The following is a 26759-nucleotide window of genomic DNA, read 5'->3' on the forward strand; positions in this document are numbered from 1 at the left end:
GTTTTCTCATTTTCATTCATACCAAATTTTATTATTTGGTGTATGGAATACTGGTAATTGTACATATTGTAAATGTCCATCTTGCAGAGTTTCTCTGACCTTGACCTTTACTATAAGTTTTCTTGGTTGAGTCTGTTTCACAGATGATATTATAAACTATATTTAGTGAATTTAGTCAACACAATGTATTTTCCTTCACAAGAAACAAAATAATTAAGATATTAAATGATCAAATTAAAACTCTCAAACATAGAAAAATGTTTATATGATGAAAAAATCGATAATACCACAAGAAAGGAGTTCAGACATTATTATATTTTGACCCCCTTTTGAACTGGTCTTGTATGTCATTATGATTGAAGATCATCACCATATAAACATGACCCCTCTTGTTTACCTTCTAGTGCTTCTACATAGAACACAACTTACATATGTAAACACTGATTAACATAAGGTGTTTACTGGTAAAAAAATGTGTTTGTTGATATACATGAATGCCATAGAATCTCTGTTGTATATCAATGAAAGTAACCCAACAAAAAATGTACTGTAAGTTTAACTGAAAGTTGTCTTTGTCAGTAGACAAATGTCTAAACTTTTGTCAAGGTAAATTGTTAAATCATACGTTAGCCTACTAAGAGTAACCATAAATCCAGGGGCAAATCCATCCATTTTCAAAAGAGTGCGGGGGGGGGTCCCAACACAGGAAAAAAAGACAATTATGTCCCTGTTCAAATGCATTGATTGTCCGAAAAAAAGGTGATGAAACATACTGAAGTTCAAACTAAATAAATTACTGGTACTATATGCCATTGGATGCCACTTGCCAATTTAATTTTTGGTAATTTATAGCTGTTCCAGACCGTATGAGTATTTGGACCATACGCGTACGGTCTGGACCGTATACGTACATTTTCAAAATACGCATACGGTCGGACCGTACGCGTACGGTCTGACTAATATTAAGAAGTTGGTCACGTTTATCAGATACAAATGTATATAACAGATCAACATAACTTATATCTCAAATTAATGTAAAAAGTTCAATTGTAATTGAAATAAAAAACATCAATATTATAACTTTTAAAAAAAATCACGTTTAATTAATCTGTTAATCTCCTGTATTTAGCATGTCATAAACTGAAGCCAAGTATGCTAATTGAAATTGAAGTTATCGGAAGTAAACTTAGAGTGGGAGGACAATCGTTTTAGAATATTTAGGAACTTTACAAAAAAAAAATGCAAAGGAACGTGCATGAACAAATTATGTTACTGTAAAAAAAAATATGACGTTCTTTGTAGAAGTCAGTGTCACCTTGAGTACCAAAATAGGATTCACGGATATACAAATAAACACACATTTAATTTCAATTGTTCGCTTAATCATTTTATCCATATACATGTAATAATAACAATTTGTATAACTAAAAATAATGATTTTGATGATTATTTGTTTAAATTTAACCCATATGATCCCAAAACATCAGCTGGACCGTACGCGTATACTCATACGGTCCGACCGTACGCGTATGGTCGGACCGTACGAGTATACGTATACGGTCTGGACCGTACGCGTACGGTCCAAATACTCATATGGTCTGGAACATAGCTACTATTGTGAATTATGCTATTTGTTAACAGTTTTAGAATTTTTAATGCTTTTCCAATATTGTTCAAATTGTAAATTAAAAGAACGTTTTTACGTAGAAATCATGTTTTGAAATGTGGAACAAGATTGAAGTTAAAAAAACACTAGGTAATACTAGTATATATATCACTGAGGTAAAGAACTTTTTAATACATATCAGTGGAAAAAATGAGATCACCACTTTATAGTAAAATTTCTGTAAGCTTTCAATAATAGCTCAAAATTAAATTATTTATTATGTTAAATAGCAACATAACAACTTAATACTATAAGCTTAATAACACGTGCACCATAAAAGTGACAAACATAGAAAATAATAAAAATTAAAACAACAAATCAAACACACCCCTAGTTTTATACTTGAAATCAACACTTTACCATTGTTAGAAAAATACTGCTATGTTTTTCAACTGTGATTTGTGTACTGTCTGTTATACTTCAAGCAATGGTGTAACTGTGTTGGTTTGACAGGTTTTTATTACTTCATTTCTTAAAAACAACAAGATTGTAGACAAGAATAGGACTTTTAGAAAAATCACTAGAATGAAAACACCCAAAACAATTTTTGAAATAGCATTCACATTTAAATCATTAAAATTATGAGCATTGAGTATAGATTTAAATAGACTTTCATACTTTATGTAAGATATCAGAAGTTACAGCCCTAGCTAGTAGCAGTTGAAAAATTTTGAAACGTGAAAATGAGATATAGACTAGAGTTACCAAAAATATGGGGAATCTACACAGGCACTTGTTTCTGTCAATGTGGGGTTTACTATCCATACCAGTACAAAAAAAACACTGGTATGGATAGTAAACCCCACATTGACAGAAACAGGTGCCTGTGGGAATCTAGTATTAATACAAAACAGCTAGCTAGAAATAAGGAGATGTGATATAAGTGCTAATGTAGAGGTGGATTTAGGGAGAGGCAAGAGGCCCCTCCCTTTTGTGGAAACATAATAAAGTGAGTCCCTGGTCAAAGCATGATTGGCACAGACCCCTTTTAGTCAGTCCCTTATTTAAATATTGGATCAGCCACTGCAATGAGATAACTCTCCATCCAAGTCGCAATGTGTAAAAAGTAAACCATTATAAGTCAATGTACTACTTGCAACACAGAGCCTTGGTTCACAACAAACAGCAAGCTAAATGACTTGTGTAAAACAATTCAAACAGGAAAAACAACTGCCTTATCTATGAAAAAAACTAGAAATGATAAACACTTATGAACCACATTACCACAACAGGTACCTAGTCACACTCCAAAGACAAAAACCAACTAATGCTCCAAGTTTGTCAGTTCAATGGAGGTGTGTGTGACTCTTAAATTTTAATCAACAAGGATTGTCGGTTATCCTAACGAAGGTCATGATTCTCTTTCCAGCTCACTCTGCAATTTCAAAAATGACTGCCTCTAAATAGACATTAGTGCTGGAAGTAACATTTAATACGAATCAATTGTTTCAAAAATGAGGAATCTGCTGTGATTGTCAAAGGACAAAATGAACAATAACAAGTTACTGTAAACAGCCACCGTCAATGAGCAAATAGGTGTTTTGCATTTATTAAGCTACATGAAGCCTCAGGAGTGAGTAAGTATGACAAAATGCAAAACAATCCTGTACAATTCATTTAAACTTTTGTTAAATGTGATGGACAAGCGCACATTACTGTAAATTTAGTCCCTTATACAGACAATCTCATTTTCAGTCAAACAGGATGTAAATAAATGTCCCTGTCCTGTAAAAGAATATTTGATGAGACAGCAATCCTGTAACTCAAGTTTAACATGTACATGTAAACTTGTATATATGTCATTAAACATTTGTATTTGAAAACTGTTTACAAACATATATCATTGTTATTGTAATTTTGTAGGTGCTGTTTTTATGTTTTTAACTTGTTAGCCAATAGGACATATATGATGTAATAGAATGCTGTAATGTGGTGCTGTAAGGATTGTGTGGTAGGTGAAACATATTCAGATTTTATAGATAAAACTTTGTACTACAAATGGCCATCTTGAGGGCTCCTATTTTCTAATGCTGTAAACTTTGTTTGAAAGGTTAAAAAGTTTACAATTTTGAGTCAAATATTATTATTCTACACCTTATACTATAAAGCTTATTTTTGATACTTATAGAAACGGTTATACTTTTGAGAGGGGCCATTATGTCAGGCAACTTGCAGGAAAAGTTTTTAATTTTTAAAGCCTTTTTCTATCAAATTTTAATATTTTAGAATAAATTATTAGCAAGAAATAATTACTGGCATAGGCGGGAAAAGTTGGTGTTTCCATACTGCAATCTCAGGGGTGGATCCAGACATTATTTAAAAGTGGGGCGGGTCCCAACCCAGGAGAAATGTGGGTTTCAACTATATGTTTCCCATTCAAATGCATTGATCTTCCAAAAAAAGGGGGGTTGCAACCCCAGGAACCCTTCCCCTGGATCCGCTACGTTATTATTTTATATTGTGATTAGATCTTTAAAAAAGTAATATATAGGTACCATAAAGTTTGCAGTCCTTTAAACTAAAGCATACAAGCTGATATTATGAATCAATCCAAAATTGCAATTACTTAGTTTTCTTTTCATAGAAATCAGACAGCAGTTATGCTCAAAACTTCAAGTTATATTCTTATTATAAGTGTCCATATATAAAGGCTACATTTTTGCATTTGGGCCCTAATTCAAAATGAGTAATCATGTCAAATTAAAAGTTAAAAGTGAGAAAGAATTTCAGTCATGCAGTATAATATTACATAACGATGAAACAATAAACTGAGGTAAAACAAGGTCAAATTAGTAATTTACTAGGATAACTAAAGCACTTACCTATAAATGATAAAGTTTGCATATGTATTATGTCACCTGGATGTGTATTGCCTGTAATTATAGATTCTCAATACACGACATATTAGCCTTAGGACTTGACCAAAAGATTTTCATTTGATTCATAATATAAACCTTGATGTGTTTAAGGATAAACTTTATTGAATTGGAAATTTTACTTAAAATGTGATTTATTGTCAGGTAATATTTCTTTATTTTTGTTATAATTTCAACTTTGATGCAAAATTCTTCATACAGTGAACTTGTTTGGAAAATACTGGTGGTAGACTGACTTATTGTGAATAAACAAAATTAAACTTAGTGTACATTTATTAAGTTTGTCAATGGTTTTGTATTTATGTTTCTTTGAATTATAAACTATTAACACAATGAAATGAGTTAAAATACAAATTTGAAGAATTTATTGTGGAATTATATCAAAATGTTTAGTAGTCAATTTAAGTTTTTTTTTGGTTAAGTGACTTTTGTCACCAGACACCTATTATTTTTTCATAAATGCTTTTTGACTTTTCAGAAATGTACTAGCCAGGATACAAAATTCCTTTTTGAAGTAAACTGCCTTCACAATTATTATTTTTTATTACTTTGTTCTTTTCTTCATCCATAAAAATATTTTTATAGCCTAGAGTTATCTCCCATGTTGCAGATAAACTGTATAAGAGTGGAAATTGTGATAAGCTAATTTAATTAGTAAAGTCATGTAATTAGTTTTCTGATAACCTTATCAGGTAATAAATAGAGTTTTCTTAACATAATATCATAAATTAATCAACTGGTTAATGGAGTAAATGATGCTTGTTATTTCTTGACAGACTGTTCATCACCTTATTTTTAAGACATACAAATTTGCATTGTGTTTTTAAAATTAAAAAAAATGATATTTGAATCCAATACACAGGCTTAGTTTGTGATGAAGTGATTGAATGAATTTCTTTCCACCATAAATAGTCAGTTCAACATTTTAGTCACGAATGTAAACAGTCAAAAAGATTATTGTACAATTTGTCTTTTTCTCCATTTCCTTCCAGATTAGCAAAGATGTGATTATTTGGTCGACACAAAAATGTTATGTTATTTATTTGAATCAAAACTAATTTATACATTTCATTTAAATATTTATTACCAAACGAATTATTTACTAAGTACTTCTCTATACCTTAAAAATGAGATGTTTTTGAGCTATTTAAATTTTCTTTATGAAATTTAATTCCTATCATTTAAATACAGGTAAGAGCGTTATGTCATTTTAGGGAGTTTATTAAAAAATATACTTTATCATTTACGACATGGTTGAGAACTACTTGTGAAAACATCTTATTAATGCAGTGTGGTTTAAAATACAAGTATTTATACCAACAAAATCCTTATGTGGGAAGACACACACTTAAGTTTGGAATTTTAACGTGTAATATGTGAAAAATCTGTTTTTAATTTCACACAGTGTGTTAAGTAGTGAATTAGTTGTTGTTTATTAGTATGTGTATCTATACTAACAGGGTGTAATGGAGACGGGGAGAGGAATTTATTTGCAGAGAAGACAGGCGCTACGGAGAAAAGGATTTGTGTGGCACAAAGCTAAGGTAAGCCGTACTTCTAAAGATTTGCGTAGGCATGAGATTAACGTCAAATCTGTACACTTTTACTTTTAAACAGGGCTTTCCTAATACCTATAATGAAGGACATGTACCCGATAACTTAATATAAGCATGGTGCTTCAGCGACGTCCAGCATTACGGAGGAAAGGTTTTGTATGGCATAAGTCCAAGGTCAGTGTGTAACTATTAAGGATGTGATTCTATGAGGATTAGCGTCTTTTAGATACATGTAACAACAGGACTGTTCCTTCTGTTACAGGTATAAATCAGGGATTAACTAAACATAGTATATGCATGAACTTTCCATTTATAAACTGGATTTTTGTGAAAACTGAATAAAAGATCAAATATTCTCAAAAGAAGTGTTGTAAAGTTAAATTCTGTAATCAGTAAATAAAGAAATAAATGTGAAAGTTTTTTTTTCATGAAACTTCTCTGGTTGAAACATAATAACTACAAAGGCTGAAATGATATGATGTGTCAACTGGCCAAAGGGGCAAGGTTACCTCAAAGTGATGAACCCCAAGTGAAATTTACTTCTTAAATTGACTTCCCCTCTGAATGGAGTGATTACAAAATGTTTGGCACACAGGAAAGTTAGTCTAGAGTTTAAGCTTATGCTGTAGGAAATCAGCTTGCAATAGCAATTTAGAGATCTCTTATTATTGACCCTGGTGTATCTGTCTAGGTATAGGTAAACATTTTAATATTAACCGAAATAGTTAGGAAAGAAAAACTCAATTTCAATGCAAATGATAAGATGACCCCATAATGGATCTGGTTTACTATTACGCTCTTTTTATAAAAATTGTCTTTTTTTTTTACTGAAAAGTTAATGACTTATAGATTGTCATGACCCCCAATAACACATCTTAGAGACATCTTGGCTAAGGGCCTGTCTTTGCTTGTGTTTATCATTTACTATAATCAAAAATAAGTTTTCTTGATTAGGTTATCTTTTCAATTTCCTTATAAGTTACTATAGTATTAATGAATGGGTGTTTTTATAATGGCCCTGTTATATGTCCAAGATCTGTAATAATGGTCGAGGAAGTCTGTAATGACCCGAGGGAACGCCGAGGGCCATTACAGACATCCGAGGCCATTATTACTAACCGAGGACATATAACAGGGACATTATATAAACACCCATTTCTTAATACATTTATTAACCAATGACCAAAAGTATATGTGTTACTGCCAACTTGATGTACTCTCTTACTCTTTAAATGACAGTTTAGTTTGAAAAGAATAATTTGTACTTCACCATGATAAAGCTTTAAATATACCAAATATACAAAATATTAAGTTGAATGAAGTTATGTGTTGAAACAGGATGAACAGTGATTCCTTTCGAGGCCATTACAGAAAAACAGGGCCATTACAGAAAAAAACAGGGCCATTACAGAAAAAACAGGGCCATTACAGAAAAACAGGGCCATTACAGAAAAAACAGGGCCATTACAGAAAAACAGGGCCATTACAGAAAATATGTAATTTTTAATACACAGTCACTTTTGGCAATAATGTACTTAGTTGGTTAATAAATTACTGTAATTTGTCTGAGTTTTGATAAGCTGTGACATAGGATACATGATGACCATGACCTCATTTGCATTGTTCATCCATAAATATTAAGGTTCATTATAGGGGGATCTCTCTCTAAATTTTTGCAAGTATATAATCAATCTTTCCAGTTTCAACTTATTTTTTGACTATTGAAAATCTTTTAAATGTTTTATTTTAGAATTTTCTCGACCTTCAAGTATTCATGATCATTTATGATCAAAAGACATTTTCAGCCTTTGTTATGTAAATTGTCATCACATGTAGTATATTATGTTTAGGAGAGGTATTTGTGAAAAGTACCGGTTGAGAGGAGGTAAATAATTCTGAACCTCTCTTTACAAATATGAACTACTTGAGTTTCTAGGAGAAGAAAAATACTTCTCTGGACAGGTTTTTTGCAAATACCTCCTTTAAAACATAATATATCTGTTTAATTCAAACAAATTCAATAGCCATAAACCTTAAAGAAAACAGGATACTTATATAAGGTGTAATTCAGGGAAAATAAAAGTTTTGCTTTTGCCTTTGAAGTTTTTGTATTTGCATATAAATGTATTTTACTATTACATTTTTATTCCTGAAATCATTCATAAGGTATTATGCAACCAAAAATTAAAAACCAAAAAATCAGGAAAAAGTAATTCAATTGTAAATGAAAAAAAAACTAAAAAAATGAACCACGAATATCATGACATTTCATCTAGGTTCACTGTCTATTAACCATTGACAAGTTAAACTAGAGTTATCTCCCATTATTGCAGATCATTTGACAAGATATATTGTTTTTGATTAGTGTTGTGTTAATTACAGTTAATTAATACCAGCTGATAGACCAGGTGTGTTGTTATTTAATATCATATAAAGACAATAGGTTTACATAACTTCTGGTTGGTCTTGCTAGAATATTTACATATTTTAGTGTATGGGATATATAGGTCTAAAAACTTCTAGTTGTAGCGTATGGCTTCCTACAATATATAGATATTTAAGTGTATTGGATAACTTTATTATACATATTTTCTTGAAATGTACTAATAATTTCTTCCTGTGTATTTATGGTGAGTAGATATTAAAATTTGAACATTTAACCTCAGTATAAGATTTTTTATTCTTTCTTGTATGTTGAAATAGTTTCTGGAGAAAAAAATGTCTGTTTTATAGTTATACCCCGCATTAAAAAATGTAGGGGTCAGTCTGTCCGTTTATTTTGTATCATTATACAAATAATAGCCAAGTTGAAATTTTTGTCACGTTTTTCTCAAGAACAACAATACAAGGATTTCTTGATATTTGGTGGCAGTGTTTATATAAGTCAGCCTGACAGTGTGATGGGTTTTCCGATTCATCACTCAACAACTTCCTGTTTACAGAAATATTTTGGTGGGGGTATCACCATTACTTGTTTGATTTATTTCGCACTGGGTTTTGCTAATTTTTACTTGTATGGAAATATGTTGCAAATTTTGGTAGGGTTTTTTGTTGGATCCCTTTACAGAGGAGGGATAGGACCTTTGTTGGGACGCCGGAATTGAGTATTTTTTAGCTCAGGATTTTCGGGATTGACTCTTTTGGGATCCAGGAATTCTTTTTTTCGAAAGTCAGGAAGTCAGGATTTACATTTATTAAAACCTTTGGATTTCGGGCTTAAAATAATCCCCCCCCCCTTTTACATGCCTGCATTTCACAAAAGTCTTATGACTTAAATTCATGGTACTACACATCCTTTGAAATGGTTTGTTTAAGCTTGTATAAAATTTGGGAGATTGATATTCAAAATTAGAATCTTCTAGTGAAAGTGATCTAAAATAAAATTGAGAATAGTACACCTCTCTAATAGTTAAAGAAAACTCTGATAGTGGCAATACAGCCTTTTGAAAGTGCACAGAACAATTAAACAATTATAAAGAATTACTAAAAAGACAGTTAAAGAATAAACATTTTCTAATCTCATTAGAAAAAAAGTTGAGCAAATGATGCATCTGTATGGATGAAAAAAAAAGTTTTAATGTAATTATAATGAAGTATATAACTACAAAGAAAATATTTGTGATTGATGGTGCAACTGACTTGCACCAGGTATACATGGTATCCGCTGCATGTTTTTATAATTAACAGCATCCTGCAGTAATAATCTATCATAATAGATATAATGGTCAGTGGTATGCTCATCTCAACTCAAATTGAAACTATCAAGAAAAAAGGGGGAGGGGTCAAAGGAAATTTAATCGATTCTTCTAAATCTTATTTAAGTATAAATGACTGAAGATTTTAAATTTAGAAACTCCTTCGATTAACAGCATTCTGCAGTAATAATCTATCATAATAGATATAAGGGTCACTGGTATGCTCATCAGAACTCAAAATGATAACATCAAGAAAAGGGGGGGGGGGGGGTCAAATGAATTTAAACAGATCCTTCTTCATCTTTAATTTTTGATTAAATGGCTGAAGATTTTAAAATTAGAAACTACTTCAATGGTCAGTTGTATGTTATGCTGATCACAACTCAAAATGAAATCATCAAGAAAAAAGGGGGGTGTGTGAAATGAAATTTAACTGATCCTTCTAAATCTCTTTAAATTCTGTATCAAGCTTCAAAGATCTTAAATTAGAAACCTCTTATAAACAAACTTTAGTCTATAAATTTTACATTGACACATATTTGTGATAATAACTAAATTCTTTGTGGGTCCTTATTACATTACTGGAGCAGAACTCTTAAATACCCTGACCAGGTGAAAAGATAATATGGTCAATTTCACCTGATTTTATAGAACAGACACCTTGATCTGATTATCTCCTCTTAATCTTAATTAATTGGCTGTTAGGTTCACCTCCAGTGACTTTTCGTATATCTATAGGTATTGATCTATAAATTTGGCTGATTAGTTTGCACCTGTAAGGTGATATTAAAACAGGAAATAGTTTAAATACAGGTAAATATTTTGACGCTTACATCAGGTTTAATTATTTTCAATTTCAAATGCATGTTTTAATAAGAAGGGCATGTCAATGAGTAATTTAGAAATCTAGAAATTTAAATGCATATTTTCTTTTTAAATGTATTAAATCATGCCATGCAAATAGTTTTCTGATTGCACAAAAATACAATGTTAACGTTCTTTACAAAGTTATAAACATTGTAGCTATAAAAAAATTCTTTTATTAATGAAGCTCTTGACTTTTGAATTTTTTTTATGAGTTACATCAGAGAAAGAAGGAGTTAAAAAAAAATTCGTTGATTAAATGATTCACTTGAATTTTTTCAATTTTTAATAAACTGTTTCATTGCCACAAGATGGAGCTAAAATTTTGTTCTTTGATTAAACGAATCGCTTGAATTTTTTCTCAATTTTCTATTAATTATATCAGAGAAAGATTGCATAACAATCGCCTAAAATTCTTCGGCACTTAACGGTAATTGAATCCGTTTCTTCATGTCAATCTGCACTAGTTTACAGAAATAAAAGTTCTAATCACTTTGTGTTTTACCTACCACTATCTTATCAAAGAGAGTTTTGTTTGACCTATTTTCACGTAACACGAACTGCATACCTTGATGAGAGCCTGTTATTCATTCTAATTAAAATAATATGTAAATTAATTGGATAATTTATACATTGAAACAGGGTAAGTCTGATAATATAGTATAAGTTATGCATATCTTTGTTTATAAAATTCCAATTGGATTTGCTAATAAAAAAGCGTTGTATTTGTCTCAAAATGAAATTTCAAGACTTAAAATTTTACAGCAAACCTCAATTTTGCATTATTCTTGTTGCAATTTATTCTACAATTATTTTTTTTATAGAATAGTTAAAATTGTTCAAAACAAAGGCATAAACTTTTTCCCTGAAAGTTTTGTCTAATTTATGGTATATTTACTAAAATTACATTCATGGAACTCGTAGATTGCATTGTTTCATTTTAATCTTGAATATTTTTTATTTAATTAATGGATTGTAACAATGGTTACTAGATTAACATCATATATTAGCAACATGATAATTTCATTTTGAAAATAAAATGATATCAGATGGTAATAGACTTTTATTATGACAAAAAAAAATATTTTTGAAATTAAAATAATATAAGATGGTTTATAGAGACTTTATATATGAGGGGGGATAGGACCTTTATCGGGACTCCGGGATCGGGTGTTTTTAAGCTCAGGATATTGGGATTGACCCTTTCGGGATCCGGGAATTCTTTTTTTCGGATTTCGGGATGTCAGGATTTACTTTATTTAAATTTGGGACCTCGGGATTTCGTATTTTTAAGCTCGGGATTTCGGGATCAGGACCCCTCCTATCCCCCCTCATATATGACAAAAAGACAGAAAAGTTTCTGCTCATTAAAAAAAACTACAATTTCAAAATTATTTGGGCCTTTGAACTTTTCTTAGACTTTAAGGAGGTAGACCTAGGTTAAGGGAAATAACTCTTAAAATCATCAGTACGTTTGTGTCAACCATTTTCAAAAATATATTTTAAGCTTCTAGGTTACATAGATTATTTTCAATCTGTTTCATGTAAATGCTTAAAATACATTGATAAACTTGACTTTTACAAACGCTTAACTGATTTAAAGAGTTATCTCCCTGAACCAAGGTCTACCCCCTTAAAGAGATCCAAAATGGGTGTTCAACAAAATGACAATTTCTATAGGCTTTTACACAGAATTAGTAAGATTCACAAAAAAAAAGTTCTATGCTTTTTCCTAACCTACAAAAATTGTTGCCCCACAGATATAAAAGCCTACAAATTTAACACCATTTATTTTTGCATCCCAAAACAACAGGATCATTTACTAACATTCCAATTTCTTCACATTTTCTAATAAAAATAGTTTTGCAATTATTTCTTTATCATTTAATTCAGTTTTTGAAATGATCAACAACGCTGAAATATTTTTACTTTTCTTGTGAATTGAGGAAAATAAGATAGCATTGAAAAAGATAAAATATATCTTGAAATAGGAGAGTTTTTATTATTTAGTGATATAATTATGATGACATTAATGATGTACTAATGAGACAGCAACCTAAATAGACACAGCAAAAACAAAAGACATCTTGAAGTTTGTGTGTATTTTATACCACTTTCGATATATTTATGTAACTTCATGGCAGTCAGTCTGCTGGCTGCAAACTAAGAAATTATTACGTAGTGATTGTTGTAGAATGGACAAAAATGTGAGATTGATTATTGCGACTTCAGACAGGGCTATGAATCAATCAAATTAAGGTCATCACTCAAGAAATTTTACGTTTGCCATCATGAGCTGATTGGCCATTATGACAAAAGTGTGTCAGAAATCATATCTGATATTCTTCATAAGTCTTAATAACCTTCCATCATTGCCGAACTGAACAAAGAAATAACACGACAGGTGCCGTATACATACGATGCAGGAAATGCTTACCCTTCCGGAACACCTGATTTCACTTCCGGTTTTTAGTGGAGTTCGTGTTGTTTCTTATTTATTATTTAAAACTGTTGATGTAAATGTCCTTTGGTTTGATGAGTCTTTGTTAACTCCTTGGTTTTGATTGTTATTGTCTTCAGAAACAGATTGAAACATGTATATGTGTATCAGAATGCAAACTCTTATTATTGTGATATTCATCCAGTTGTATTACTTAAGTATTCACATTAATAAAAAATCTATTAATGATTTACCAATTTGCAGTTATTGGTTGAGGAATTAATTGAATATTAATTGAGAACTATTAGCTTGTAACAAAAAATGTGGATATATTTGAGTCCATTATACCATATATTCAAAAGATATTAGGGAGACAGTCCATTATTATTAATTTGTAGAAATGTAAGTGTCCAGTGATTATACTAAACTTTGACTTTGACCAGTCTGACTTGAAGATCCTTGATAAAACATATGTTAGAAAGAAATTGAGCAGAAAGTGGAAATGAGGAATTTAGTAGTACGTGTAGTTCCAATTTGTTGATTTATTGTTGATGTTTAACACCACATTCATCTAACTTGCTTATATCACAGCAGCAGGATTTTATTGGTTGAGAAGGCTGGAGTATTGAGCCAGAATCCTTCAGGTTTGGCAGGCAAACAAGAAATCCTAGTAAATTAAAATTTGTGTTGAGCATGCTTACCTCCTCTAAAGAGAATCCTACAGAACTCAAAAATATGTGGCTTCACAAATAGGAATAGACTTAAACAAAAGTTAAGATTACAATCAAATAATTGCTTGTAAGTGGTTGGCCACTGTTGTATTACAAGGAAATTTCCCTGAAGAATAATCAAGGGAAAAGTGGTGAGTGTGAAAATAAGTGGTTCCTATCAGTACTGTATATAATACATAATTTGTAACGTTGTGTTTTCAGTACGTTATGAATAAAAGTAAACATTTTGTCTTTTCCAGTCCTTGTCACGACTGTCAGAGGGTGGAGGGAACCTGTCATTGAGTGCTGATAATTTGTCCTCCTGGAGACCAAAGAGTCGTAAGTAATTATGGTCATATGCCTAAAACAGTGAAAAGGGCTACTGGTACTCATAGACATGTATCCATTTTGCATTCGGTGAAAGCATTTTATCCATTGCATATTTGTAGGTCCCACAATTAATAGTCATTTATCCTGACTTGAAGGAATTTAATTGACACTAATGGCAAAGATCTTTCTAAACATGTTTTTTTCATGAAACAAAAGTTGAATCTTTCTCAAAGTTGCTTTTATATACCAACATGAAACTGAGTATTCAATTGAGAGCTAAATTGCAAGTTCTATAAATAACAAACAAAATAAGAGATTCAGGTTAAGCAATTACTTATTGTAATTTTTTTGTTTTTTATTTATAGAACTTGAAATGGAAAGATATGCGGTTGATGTACTTAACAAATTAACAGTGTCACTCAAATTTAAAAGTACATATAAATTACAAAAAAAAAATGTTTGAATTATCTCCCTTTGTATAATAAATGATACATCAATGATTTAACATAATCCATCAATATCATGCCTGAAGCTGTGACAGGATTTAATCATTAGACAAGTTTTTATAACCTACAGTAATAAATCAGCTGATTTCTGTGGTCCACTTCTACATTCATCAGTGAGAAAGGTTTAGTTCGAATGATTAAGGTTTTTCAAAAATGATAAATTAATCCTGAAGAGTTATGTAACCAGAATTAGGATTTTAACAGCAGTTCAAATTAAAACTTTCATTGTGGGAACATTGCCAAGTTTATAATATCTATTTCAAACAAAAAAGTATTTTGAAGCTATTTAAATTGTTTTACGTTTTTATGTTGCCATGAAATAGTTTGTCTACACTGTACTAAAAATCTGTAAGGTTTCAAAGATTTTATAGAGAAGTGTTTTATTTTGGGTTGTTATCTTTTACTTTGTTTATATTACATTCTCTTCAAGTTGAAATTTTATAAAAGATGTTTGTATAATTTTAATCTTGGATTATTTTTTTCTTACCAGTTTTTTTCTGTAACAATACATAACAGTTGTAAAAATAAATACATTGTGGTTTTTATTTTAAGAAAATTTACGGGGCTAATGTTTATTTTAGATTTATATTGGGATATGATCGTTAATGATTTAACTAGGGTGTATAACAGAGTTGATAATTTATGAGGACTTTTGTAGTGAGATGTTTTGGGTTAAAATAATTATTACGTCAAGGCAAAAAAATAAATAGCTTTTAAAGACTTCATAATTATTTGGACTAGATGTATCGATGATGTAACCATGCGTCTTTTGTGTGAGTTGTAGCTGTTTGCTTCTGGCAGAAAAAAAATACTTGTGTCAAAATTTCCATGACATGCCTCTTCTCTATGATCTCATTTCCAACAGAATAAACCAATGTAAAGTACCTGTAGGGAAATGCACTAGTGCACATGTACTAGAAATTCTAAATGCTAAAATGACAACATGCTTACTGAGTACTGCATAGGAGGCTCACAATTAAGAAAACTAGGCTGCCTTCTTTTTCAAAACTTTAATATTGAAATATAGAAAACTATGGTCATTCCTTTAATGTCACCAAACACTAAGTGTTCTTTCTCTATTGTAACACGAAACTAACAATTAGGATATGTCACATGTTGTTTCATTATGTGGTCTAATGAAACATAACTGATTTCAAATTTTCTTTCACTTTAAAGTGTAAAATTTATAAAGCAACTATAAGTTTTTGTTGAAAAAACTTAATATTAATATTTTCCTTGTGTGTCCTAGTATTGAGCAATTGGTAGAACAGCAGCTTTTGAAAAAAGGGAATTTGGGCAGAGGAATTCTGACCTAAATAAGACAGACTTAAAAAATTAACAAAAACTCGATCACCTTTAGATCTGCCCCATCAACAAAAACTCATCTTAACTTTGTGTACTTAAGAATGTGTCATACATGTTTCTGTGCATGTATTCTTTGTTGTGTATGATATTACTATCGTATCTTATTGACAAGCTTCTTCTCAAACAAGGCAGATAAAAATCACAAGGTTAATAGTTTAGAGTAATGTACTTAATTGTCTGTCAGAAACAAAATAAGAGTCTAATTCATGTAATCTAATAAGTAATAGGATCAATCGAGGGTTTAAATATTAGTCAAAATATAAAGCTATTTATAGTAACACGGGGACAGCTGTTCGTCAGGCTTGTCAAAATTATTTTCTCTCGTTTTTTTTCAAATTTAAAAAGTTTTGTTTTTCAAAATGTAAGTAAATAGTCAAAGGAAAATTGTATACTTATATAAAATACTTGTTATATTTTTTACCAAAGATAAGATTGATTTAGAGTTTTATGAATGAAGTCTGTATTGATTTTAGATTTGTAAAGTTTCCGTATTGTTTACCGTGTTAAAGATCAAACTTTGGTATATTTTTATTCAAGGATTAGAACTTATGAATAAAGACCTAAGAACTTAAAGAACTTTAAGTATATTATTAACGTTACAAAGCTAAGTCACTCTGCCTGCAAAAAGTTTTAATTCTTACGGAGTATTTTACTAAACTTGTTTTAGAATTTGTGATTTGTACCTCACAAGATGTCACAGTTTTTCCCAAATATTAGTTTTACTGACTCTTTTCTAAACGCTCATGTTATGCCTCAAATTTACTTTTTGGTATTTAATTTGACCTCAAATTTCTCAAATTCAGTGTCTTCAACTAAATTTGTTAGATCCAGTACATCTCATTCATGACATTGATTATTGCTATTGGGTACATATTCAATTCAGAAATTTTTGTGTGGCGATTTTTAAAGAATAACTGAAAAATTTTCAAAATGATGTTTGTGGTTTAATTAGCCTCAATTCCTACATTATTTGGCAATCCTGAAAAAAAGTAAGTTTAACCAAGGAAAGAATAGAAATTTCTACCAACATTACAGAACTAAAAAAATAATAAGGAGATGTGGTATTATTGCCACTGAGACAAGATCCACCAGAGTTCAAATGAAGTGGTTGCAAGCAATTATACATGTATTTTTTTAACTCAACTTTTTCTAAGGGTCCAACTGAGGAAAAAAAATTCTAAAAGGGAAGAATAGGAGAATTTTTGTAACATGAAAGGAGACCATTTAACCCATTATTCTTACAAACTATTCCTGGTTACAAAAAAAACAAATTATGGTTACCATGGAAACATATAAATCTTCAGTACAAGTTGGGTCATTTCAGCCTTAATCAAATAACAATTTCCCCCAACATGTACCTCTTTTTCAGTTTTTCTATACCAGTATCTTTTCTTCACACAGTAGTTTGACATATTTAATAACAAATCTTTTATTGTACAATTTCTATACATCTACAGTAGTAATTATGTAGAGTAAAGATGTGTGACAAATTTGGTAAGTCTTTATTGGTGAGAAAATAAATGTTTTAGACGTCTGTTTAGAAGACAAATATACATCTCTAGTATACATCTCTAGTGACAAGAAAAAAAAGAATAAAGTGTCAGGTAAATTGTGATTATCTGAAGATCTCAGGTATTGAGATGGTTTGACAGCTGGAATAATTAATTGTGTGAATGTAAATATGCACTCAGTACACACCTGAAATTTTGAAATTACCTGGGGTACATTACAAAAACAGGGGGACCAGTTATAGGGGTGGGCATGTATCTATAAAGTTGAGGTGAACTGGTATCATAAAATATTTAATGCCCATAAAGGTGCAAGCAAGGGCCGATTGTGCGAGGGCTGTATAGCCAGTCAAGGTCATTAAAAACTTCCACCTTATAATAAAAGATAGGCGCCAGATTGAAGGGAGGGCACCAGTAAAGGGTACGCATTTGAAATGTTGAGGTGAACTGGTATACTATAAGATGGGGACCAGGTTTAGGGTAGGCAGTGCACCAGTAAAGGGTATGCATCTGAAATATTTAGGTGAACATGTATAATAAGAGATAGGGGCCAGATATAGGATAGGGCACCAGTTAAGGGTATTCATCAGAAATGTTAAGGTGAACATGTATAATAAAAGATAGGGGCCAGATATTTGATAGGGCACCAGTTAATTAGGGTATTCATACAAATTGTGAGGGTAAAAAATGGGAGCAAGCCATAGGGGAGGGGCTCAAAAGACAATAAAGATAAAATTTAACAAAGGAAATAGAAAAAGTGTTTAAACAAACTTCACTGAAAAGGTATCTACTCTAGATTTTGGACACTTATATTGTCGAATTGTTCTTTCAATGTTCGTGTTCTCTTTACAACAGACTCATAAAAAAGAGTCAGTTTACTTCTAACAATATCATATCCATTGTATTTCATTCAGATTTTTTCCTTTTTCACAATTTGAAGCATGTTAGACATAAAGTGGAGTATTGACTTCATATTGTATTAGAAGTATAAGATGGTATAGTTACATGATAAGTATAGAAAAGAAAAAGAGATCAGTGTTGACCTAAGATTGTATCTTGAGTACAGAAATATTGGTGTATTTATTGTTATGGTTCAATAAAACCTGCCAGAGGGTTATTCTATTGTCTACCTGTATTTGTACCTGATCATAAACAACTGATTTTTACCTGGATTACATTATTTACCTTGTAGATATAAACTTTAATGAATTTATTAAATACATAAAAAAAAATTCGAAAAAGTTGTTAAGATATGGACTTGCACAATTTCTTATTTACTCAGGCTTGAGTTAAGTATTCAATTCACTGGAAAATTTATTTGACGATTTGTTGACGGTGTTTTATTTATAGATATTTTGGGAACACGGAACTACTGTAGACAAGGTAGGGTTGTTAATGATTTATACGTAATTGTTTGAAATGATGTTCAAGATTTTAAATTGAAAAAATATTGGTTGTTATAAAGTTTGAAAGTTTATGGGGGTATTGTGTACAGGCATGAAAGTTTATGAGAGTATTTATATAGAAATTGAAACCTCTCTAGACAGATGTCAATTTTTTTCGGGTCTATCTGCCAGGATATTGATCTATACTACTGTAGAACAAAAATAAAAGTTGAGTAAAAATATAAATAAAGTGCTATAAAACTTATATAAATCTGGATTTAGATATTACATATAAATAGTTATCTGATGAAAGGGAGTCAATCGTTTCTTAAAACGTAAATTTGATTATTTTTAGTTTCAGGAGAGTGAATTTTTTTCTGCGAAATAAAATGAAACTTAATTACATTCAATTTTAGAAAATTTTCATTTTTGTTTAAAAAATCTTTATTTTTTTTTTATAAGAATTAAGAAGCTAAGATGCAGATTTTGAGAGAAAACATTTGGATTATCATGACATCATAAATTTTTACAATACTGAATATTTATCAATAGATATCAATGGTAATTTGTTTCATTTCAATAGATATAAATATTATCCACCCTGCAATATACTGAAAACCAACTAATTTCGCGAGCGATTTATTTTCACGACTTTCGTGAGTACAAAAATATCGCAAAGTTAAATCATCGAGAATATGTAAAACTTGGATCTTTCCTTATTGAACAACATCAAGTAAATTAGAAAATCGCGAAATCAAATCGCCGCGAAATGGATTCGAAAGGGCTAAACACGAAATAAAGTATCCGCGAAAATAAGTTTGTTTACAGTATATTTTTGTATACCCCTCATTTTTCGTTATTTGACATTGCATTATCAGTTCATTTTCAACTTATTAGTTTGGTTATCCCATTTGTATCTTTTGCCTCTCTTTTCCAGCAGTATTTAGAAGAGGGTGGTAAAGGGTTATTTTCGTGCAACGTTTTAGGCCTTTTTATTTCACGTGTTTTCGTGTTTTCGTGTTTTATTTCTCGTTTTCTCGTGTTTGGCTCGATGTGCGTGCTTCGTATTTCCCCTTATTTATTTTCCGTGTTTCGTGTCAGTGCTCCTAATTTCTCGTTCTTGTCTTTTCCCGCCGCATTTGATTAAAAAGTAAATTGGAACTAACTCAAAGTCAGTGAGTTATAGTGTGTAATATAATAGAAATCGATGTATATTGTTACCATTCTACTTTCTATTGTATATATGTATACTATACATGTAATAAAGTCCATCATAATAATATTTTTTTTTCAAATCAGATGCAAGTAGCAGACGCTTAAAGGTGACCACATGGTCTTTATGTTCATTAACAATGTCTACATGATCTTAAAGAACGGCTGAGTAATAACTGCTGGTACTTTTTTTCTTAATATTTACGATTTCATTTCTCGTGCTTCGTTTTTCCCGATTTTTATTTTTCGTGCTACGTTTTAGCGATTTTTATTTCACGTGTTTCCGTGTTCAGTACCCCTCTTTACCACCCTCTTAGAATTGTTCAGCATATATCAGCATATATTCATTATTAACAGGCACGCTCCTGTCAAAGTAAAAAGAATTAAACATATACGCCAACCAGATTGGCTTACAGATGAGATAAAAGACGCTCAAAAGAAAAGAAATCATTATTAAAGCAAGAGGGATTGGGAAAAATTCCGTTATTGGCACAACAAATGTACTAAATTAATAGAAAAATCTGAACAGTCCTATTTCAAGCAAGCATTGTTTTATGTGTACATGTCATGCTGCCCATCAAGAACCTTGATTGGAATGATAAATATTCTTATTCATATTATATCAGGCTATATCTATATAAATTTAAAATTTGATTTGTGTTATTTGGTGCTAAGCAGTAGGCTTCAGTCCTCTCTATTTTAATTCTAGCGTCACTGACGAGTCTCATGTAGACAAAAAGCGTGTCTGGCGTAAAAAATTATAAACTTCGTAATTTGATGAGTTTGCACATAATTTAACATGCAATAAGCTACATAATACATTGGAGTAAAGTGAAACAGAGACCTGTGCATTTAATAAAGAACAATGAATATAGTGATAGAATAGCCACAGGTTTTTGTCAGCTGTTTTATCCCTGTATAAAAAGCAGATGATTATCACCTGTTTTACGTCTTATCTTTTTAATGCAGATTATACCAGGATTTATTGTTTTGTTTGGATTAATTTCCTTGTTGATGCATAAAATGTATTGACATACCAGAAGGTCTACATGAAATATACACCTCTTTAAATCATTATAATCAAACACACCTTTGATGCAATTTTTAACTGGACTTAACTTATAGTTTCACATCACTGGGGCTCAGGTTGGGTCTGTCTTGTCTATGTTGTCACTCTGGGTGCAGGATTTTCTCGCTGTGTTTAAGACCCATTGGTTGCCTTAGCTGTTTTCTGCTCTTTGGTCAGGTTGTCTCTTTGACACATTCCCATTTCTGTTCTCAATTTTACTGAAGGCAGCTAATTCCTATCCTCTCTACTTGCTCACCAGGGGTAGTATGTTCATAACCACACTTACCTGCTCACCTGGTTGAGCCCCTCAGAGGGCAGCCCATATGAAGTCACTCAAAACTAACCTCTCTTCCTGCTGACAGTGGACAGTAAATTACTAGCCACTCAATTTCAACCTTTCTACCTGCTCACTGTTGGCAGCCCATTCATAGCCAATCAAATTTAGCCCCTCTTTCTACTCACTATGTACAGCTCATTCCTAGCCCTTTTCTTGATTTACATTATAGAAACACTCAAAGCAATAAATTAGAAGCCAAGGGTGTATAAATAACTGCAGAGAATGTAAATTTGAATATTTTTGCTGTCTTTGTATTTTGGGTTATTTGGTGCCTAAGATGAATGTGCCAAATTTAAATAAACCAAATTAAACATTTTTTGAAAAAGAACAATGCATAATTTTGAGATATTTATACATAAATCTTAATAAAACATAAAATTTTATGACCTTTAAAAAAACAAAACAAGTGTGCTAATTATATAATTAGAAAGATAAGATCTTGTAACAGTTTAACAGTTTAATTTATTACCTGGTGTACGTAATGACGTAATGACGAAATTAACAGATTATTGTAACAACATCTAGATAGATAAATATTAATTAATATTTTAATATATTTTCTTTCTTGACATTATCAAAAACAATTTTTTGTCTTTAATAGTCAACAACAATGAATTGAACAAAGAGTTTCTTCATGCTTATATCAAAATGACATATTGAAGCTCAGCGCCAAAATTTGACATACCAGAAAGTACCAGTTACTTATTATTTCTTGCTAGCTGTGCTAGTAGAATATATAAAAAATGGGGAAAAAAGTTCAATGAATTTATTTGTAAATGTATATAGTCTTGATATAAATAAGGAAACATATAATATAATGTCAATTAGACAGCCACTCAACACTAAAAATAATTTAATAGTGTCTTGTGTCTTGAGGTCAATTATAGGTAGCTATTTTTACATTGTGTAGTGATATACCCTTTTGTCGGTGCTTTACTTTTGCGCCAAAAAAATCTTTCATTTGCGCCACAAACAATATTTCATTTGCGCCAAAATAAAACCTTTCAATTGCGCCAATATTACAGGTAAATACAGGTAAATAGTAAAAAACAAAAACTTTTGATAATACAAGTTTTTGTTTGCAAAATTAAATATATTCCTCAGAAATCAGTCGACATTAAACCACACAAGTAATGTTAAAACCGCAATGAAACATATATAATTATAAATCTTAGTGACTCTCTGTCTCAGCTTCAGTAATGAGTGTGGCATTCAACTCACCCCATTATCCAGAGAAGTACTGTAGAGACAAATCTTTTAGACCAATGAATATTTAACGCTTCCGTTATTGCTTACCTGAATTACATGTAAAATGGCGCAAATGAAGTTTTTATTTTTTGGTGCAAATGAAATATAACCTTGTGGCGCAAATGAAAGATTGTAATTTTCAAGAATTGGCGCAAATGCAATGCGCCCCCTTTTGTTCTGAGGTGGTGTAAAGCAAACACCAATCAATCAATTCTATTTACTTTAAGCTCACTGAAGGGAAAATGATATAAAATGACACCATCTGTAATGATGAAGATCTAATGACAGTGTTTCACCACTAGTAACTCCCTTTTGTCTTTTTAGTCATAGTGAGATGTTAAAATTGAATATATGTAGTAAAATATAAAACCTTGAGCTTATATGCTTATTCATACTGTTTGTTATAATTCAGGGTGCACTTTAATATTAAAGTATTCATTCATTCATTCATTCATTCTTTCTTAAACCAAATCTACCATACAGAGCTGAGCAGACTGTGTATTGACCTCTAGTGGTCTTGTGGTGTTTATTTAGGTCTCAGGTTGCTGTCTCATTTACATGTATATACATTACACATCTCCTTTTTCACATATTTTTACCAAATTTACTCATTGTGTTGTTGAAAGATAGAAATATTTGTTTGTAAATAGGCACTTTAATTGACAAATCAAGAGGCTGTTGGTCTAGAAGTGGTTAAATTCGTGGTTCAATGTTTAAATTGATCACAAGACCAATGACAGTGACTGTTTTTCTTAAAGATTATTAGTTCTTTTGATAAAATTTTGTCCTTCTTTTGATAAATGTTTGTCCTTTTAATGATTGTGTCAGATAAGAAGATAGTTTGTGTTTTCTTTGTGGATAGTTAGCTTCGTATTCATGAATGTTTTGTACCCTAGGATAAGAGAATGAATGTTTTTGTACCCAGATAAGAGAATGTTTTGTTAGTTATGTTTGTCTAATGGCTGTTTTGTCATCGAGGTTAGTATTTTGTCATCCCTATACAGATTGTCTACTTCCTGTAATTGTATTTATTTAGGCTATCTTTCGTCAAATATTTTTCCCCAAGAAAAGATACTAGTTTTAACCAGCCAAATGTACAAGTGCTTGTCCCAAGTTGCAAACCTTGACTTGTTCTCGTTTGTCAATTCCTAATGTTATTTTGTTTTTTTGTGTTTTTTTTTTTGTTATTTTGAGATTTTAATATTGATGGTTGATCATTGATAGTATCAATTTGCTTTTTTCCACTCTAAATGATTTAGACCTTGATATAGTACCCAGTATTCTATTGTTGAAGACCCAGTCTTATAACTATGTGTCCTTGAAATACTGTCTCATTGACCTTTTCAAAGAAAAGGCACTTTAATTGACATAAAAATTAAAATAACAAAAATACCCTACATCTCTTTATACTTTTATGGGGTAATTATTTGTATTAGATTTAACTATTGGTCCCAGGATAGATGTAGTGCTGTGACTGGACCATAAGTTGGTTCTCTTACTGTAAATTCAGAAATTAATTATTGCAATTTTGATATGATAGACCAAAATGTGAGAATAATTATTGCAATTTCAGGAAAAGCTGCATACAGATATATGTATCAGATTTCTGAATGCAAGTTCTTATTTTTGGGATACTAGCTCAGTCACATTATTTGCAATAATAAAAACCTTGCAATAGTTTCTAAATATACAGTATATGTTTGTTCATCTTTTGCTGAAAACTTGGTCACCATATATAAACAAGGCCCATTAGTTTCTTTGAATATTTTATTCATTAACACATATTTGAATATTCATTAACCCAAATCATATATATAAATAACAAGTTAATGACAGCTGTAATGATATTACCTGGACGATCTGTCAATGACCAAAGATAAATTACTCATTCAGGTGTAATGTTAATACCTTTTTTACCTGTCGATGACCACATGTCCTACAGGTGCGATGCATATTTTATTTACATGAACTTGTTGACCATAGATAATAAAGTCGGAGATATCTTCTACAGGTGTTTGTAACATTATCTTTGTTATTTATTTACATTTGAAGAGAATGAATTAAATCAGATATAAAGACAGAAATAATTTTAGAGTTAGTTCCCTTTGTTCAGGAATTTATAATAAATATTCAAAGACTTTTTATCCATGCAATGATTTGTATCTTGATTATTGTAATGCAATATGTTTTTTTACATTTGTACAGAAAAGTGCTAAAAAAGAAGTTGACCTCTGAAACAATAATTAAAGAAAGAAAAAAGTAGAGAAAAAAACAACATATATACTTATTTTTAGTCTAGACACAACCATGACAAATTTGTCAAAAAAATGTGTCAAAAAAATATCTAAAATGTTGATCAGCTGATGTTTATATGAAAAAATACCTTATTCAGCAAATCTAATCATTTTTATTACAAAAAGTAATCAGCGATTTCAATTTTCAGTAAATATTTAGATAACTGTTTACACCCTGTTTCTAAGTGATAAATGTTTCAATAAAGATGTCTAATTGTCACCTTACATAAGTTTATAGTAGGCCCCATAAAACTGATCCTGTTAATCAGATTTATAACCTGTGATGTGTATGGACAATAAGTAAATAATGGGGGGAAAACTTGTGTCAATGAAATGATTTGTAAAGAGTTTCTAAAGGTCTAATTTGTTAAAATCAAGGACTTTTATATAGTTGGTATAGGATTGGAATCTTGTGGACTGTTTGAATACATCTATCTATGCTTATAATAATACAAAGCTTTAGATGAAATACAGAGTTGGATCTTATAGAAAAAAGTAGAGTTATAGTTGATAAATTCCCAACATTTCCTTCGTTTTAAAATAGCTGTTTTTAAATAGCTTGTGAAAATCATTGTACACCAATATTTCAACAAATTTACATATATAGTACAAAAATAATTAGATGTTTAATTATAACTAAGTTTATGATTTTAAATTATTACATGCTGTTAATTGATGTTCCTTTTACCTAAAATAACTCTAAAAGTCTTTCAGTGAGAAAGGATTGAAGAAAAAATAACATTGATAAGAGAAAATCAAGCTGAGATTTTTACATTTTCATGTAATTAAAAGATATAAATCTGAGAAAAGGTTGAGTAAATCTGGAATTAGGTAAGATAATAGCAAAGCTTGGGTTGATCTAATACAACGCTGAGATTGAGAGAAGGGGAATAAGATGAGATCATACAAGATTCTATAATTAACATAGTAAAACAGCTGTATGATACGATATGACAATGTTATAAACATCTTCTTTGTGTCAGATAATAAAATAAACAATCAGGCAAACATCTGCATTGAGGCTGGGGATGGAGGTATGATATGACATTGATATTAAAAAAAACCTGAGTACCAAGACATACATCTGTACTGAGGCTTGCAAAGGATGGGTACATTGCAGACATCTGCACAGAGGCTTAGGATGAATGGGTATACATCTGAATATTACTGATAATACAATCTTTTCCTGTTCATATTATAAACACTTATATTCTGAGAAGGAGGTTCAAGAATGTGGTCAGTTGATAATGAAACTAACAGGCAGAAAAACATTACAGTGGCAGGGGGGAGTAATGACAAAAGCAGAGAATAACTCCCACCCCAGTTCGGAAGAGTAAAATCTTGTTTATTGCCTTTTTTAGCAAATAAGCTTTTTCTCTTTTTTCTCTTATTTACATAACTATCAGCATCAATTTTTTTGTTTTCTCTTATTAACATAACTATCAGCATCCCTGTGTTTCTTTCGGAACAAGATTGTAGGTACAGCCAGTACCTCCTTATTTTCTTTAATAATATCTTTACTATTATAAACCTCTTCATTACCCCACAAAAATATTGTCATTGTTATATAACCTCACAAGAATTTTTTATTGTAATACAACCCCCCATTATCCCCCTAAACAATTCCTGTCTTGTATTCTCCTGGTCTTAAGAGGTTTGTACTTTTTGCATCTATAGATGTTTAATTAATCTGCTCTG

General features: G+C 30.8%; 1 protein-coding gene across 4 annotated transcripts in view; it reads left to right on the forward strand.

Moving 5' to 3' along the window:
- Positions 1–3527: 3527 nt before the first annotated feature.
- The window catches only part of LOC139515854 (uncharacterized), a 66960-nt gene continuing 43728 nt past the window's right edge, over positions 3528–26759 (forward strand). Inside the window, exons 1-3 of one of the 4 annotated variants that reach the window (XM_071305585.1) lie at positions 3528–3617; positions 6003–6086; positions 14068–14146. In XM_071305585.1, the coding sequence (XP_071161686.1) occupies positions 3594–3617; positions 6003–6086; positions 14068–14146 (187 nt within the window). In that variant the 5' untranslated portion in view covers positions 3528–3593. Of the gene's footprint in view, positions 3618–4575; positions 4687–6002; positions 6087–11281; positions 11301–14067; positions 14147–18624; positions 18900–26759 lie in introns of those variants that run through there. The other 3 variants (XM_071305586.1, XM_071305587.1, XM_071305588.1) reach the window with 3 other exon arrangements.

Source organism: Mytilus edulis, chromosome 3, assembly GCF_963676685.1.
Source record: "Mytilus edulis chromosome 3, xbMytEdul2.2, whole genome shotgun sequence".
Taxonomy (NCBI): Eukaryota; Metazoa; Mollusca; class Bivalvia; order Mytilida; family Mytilidae; genus Mytilus; species Mytilus edulis.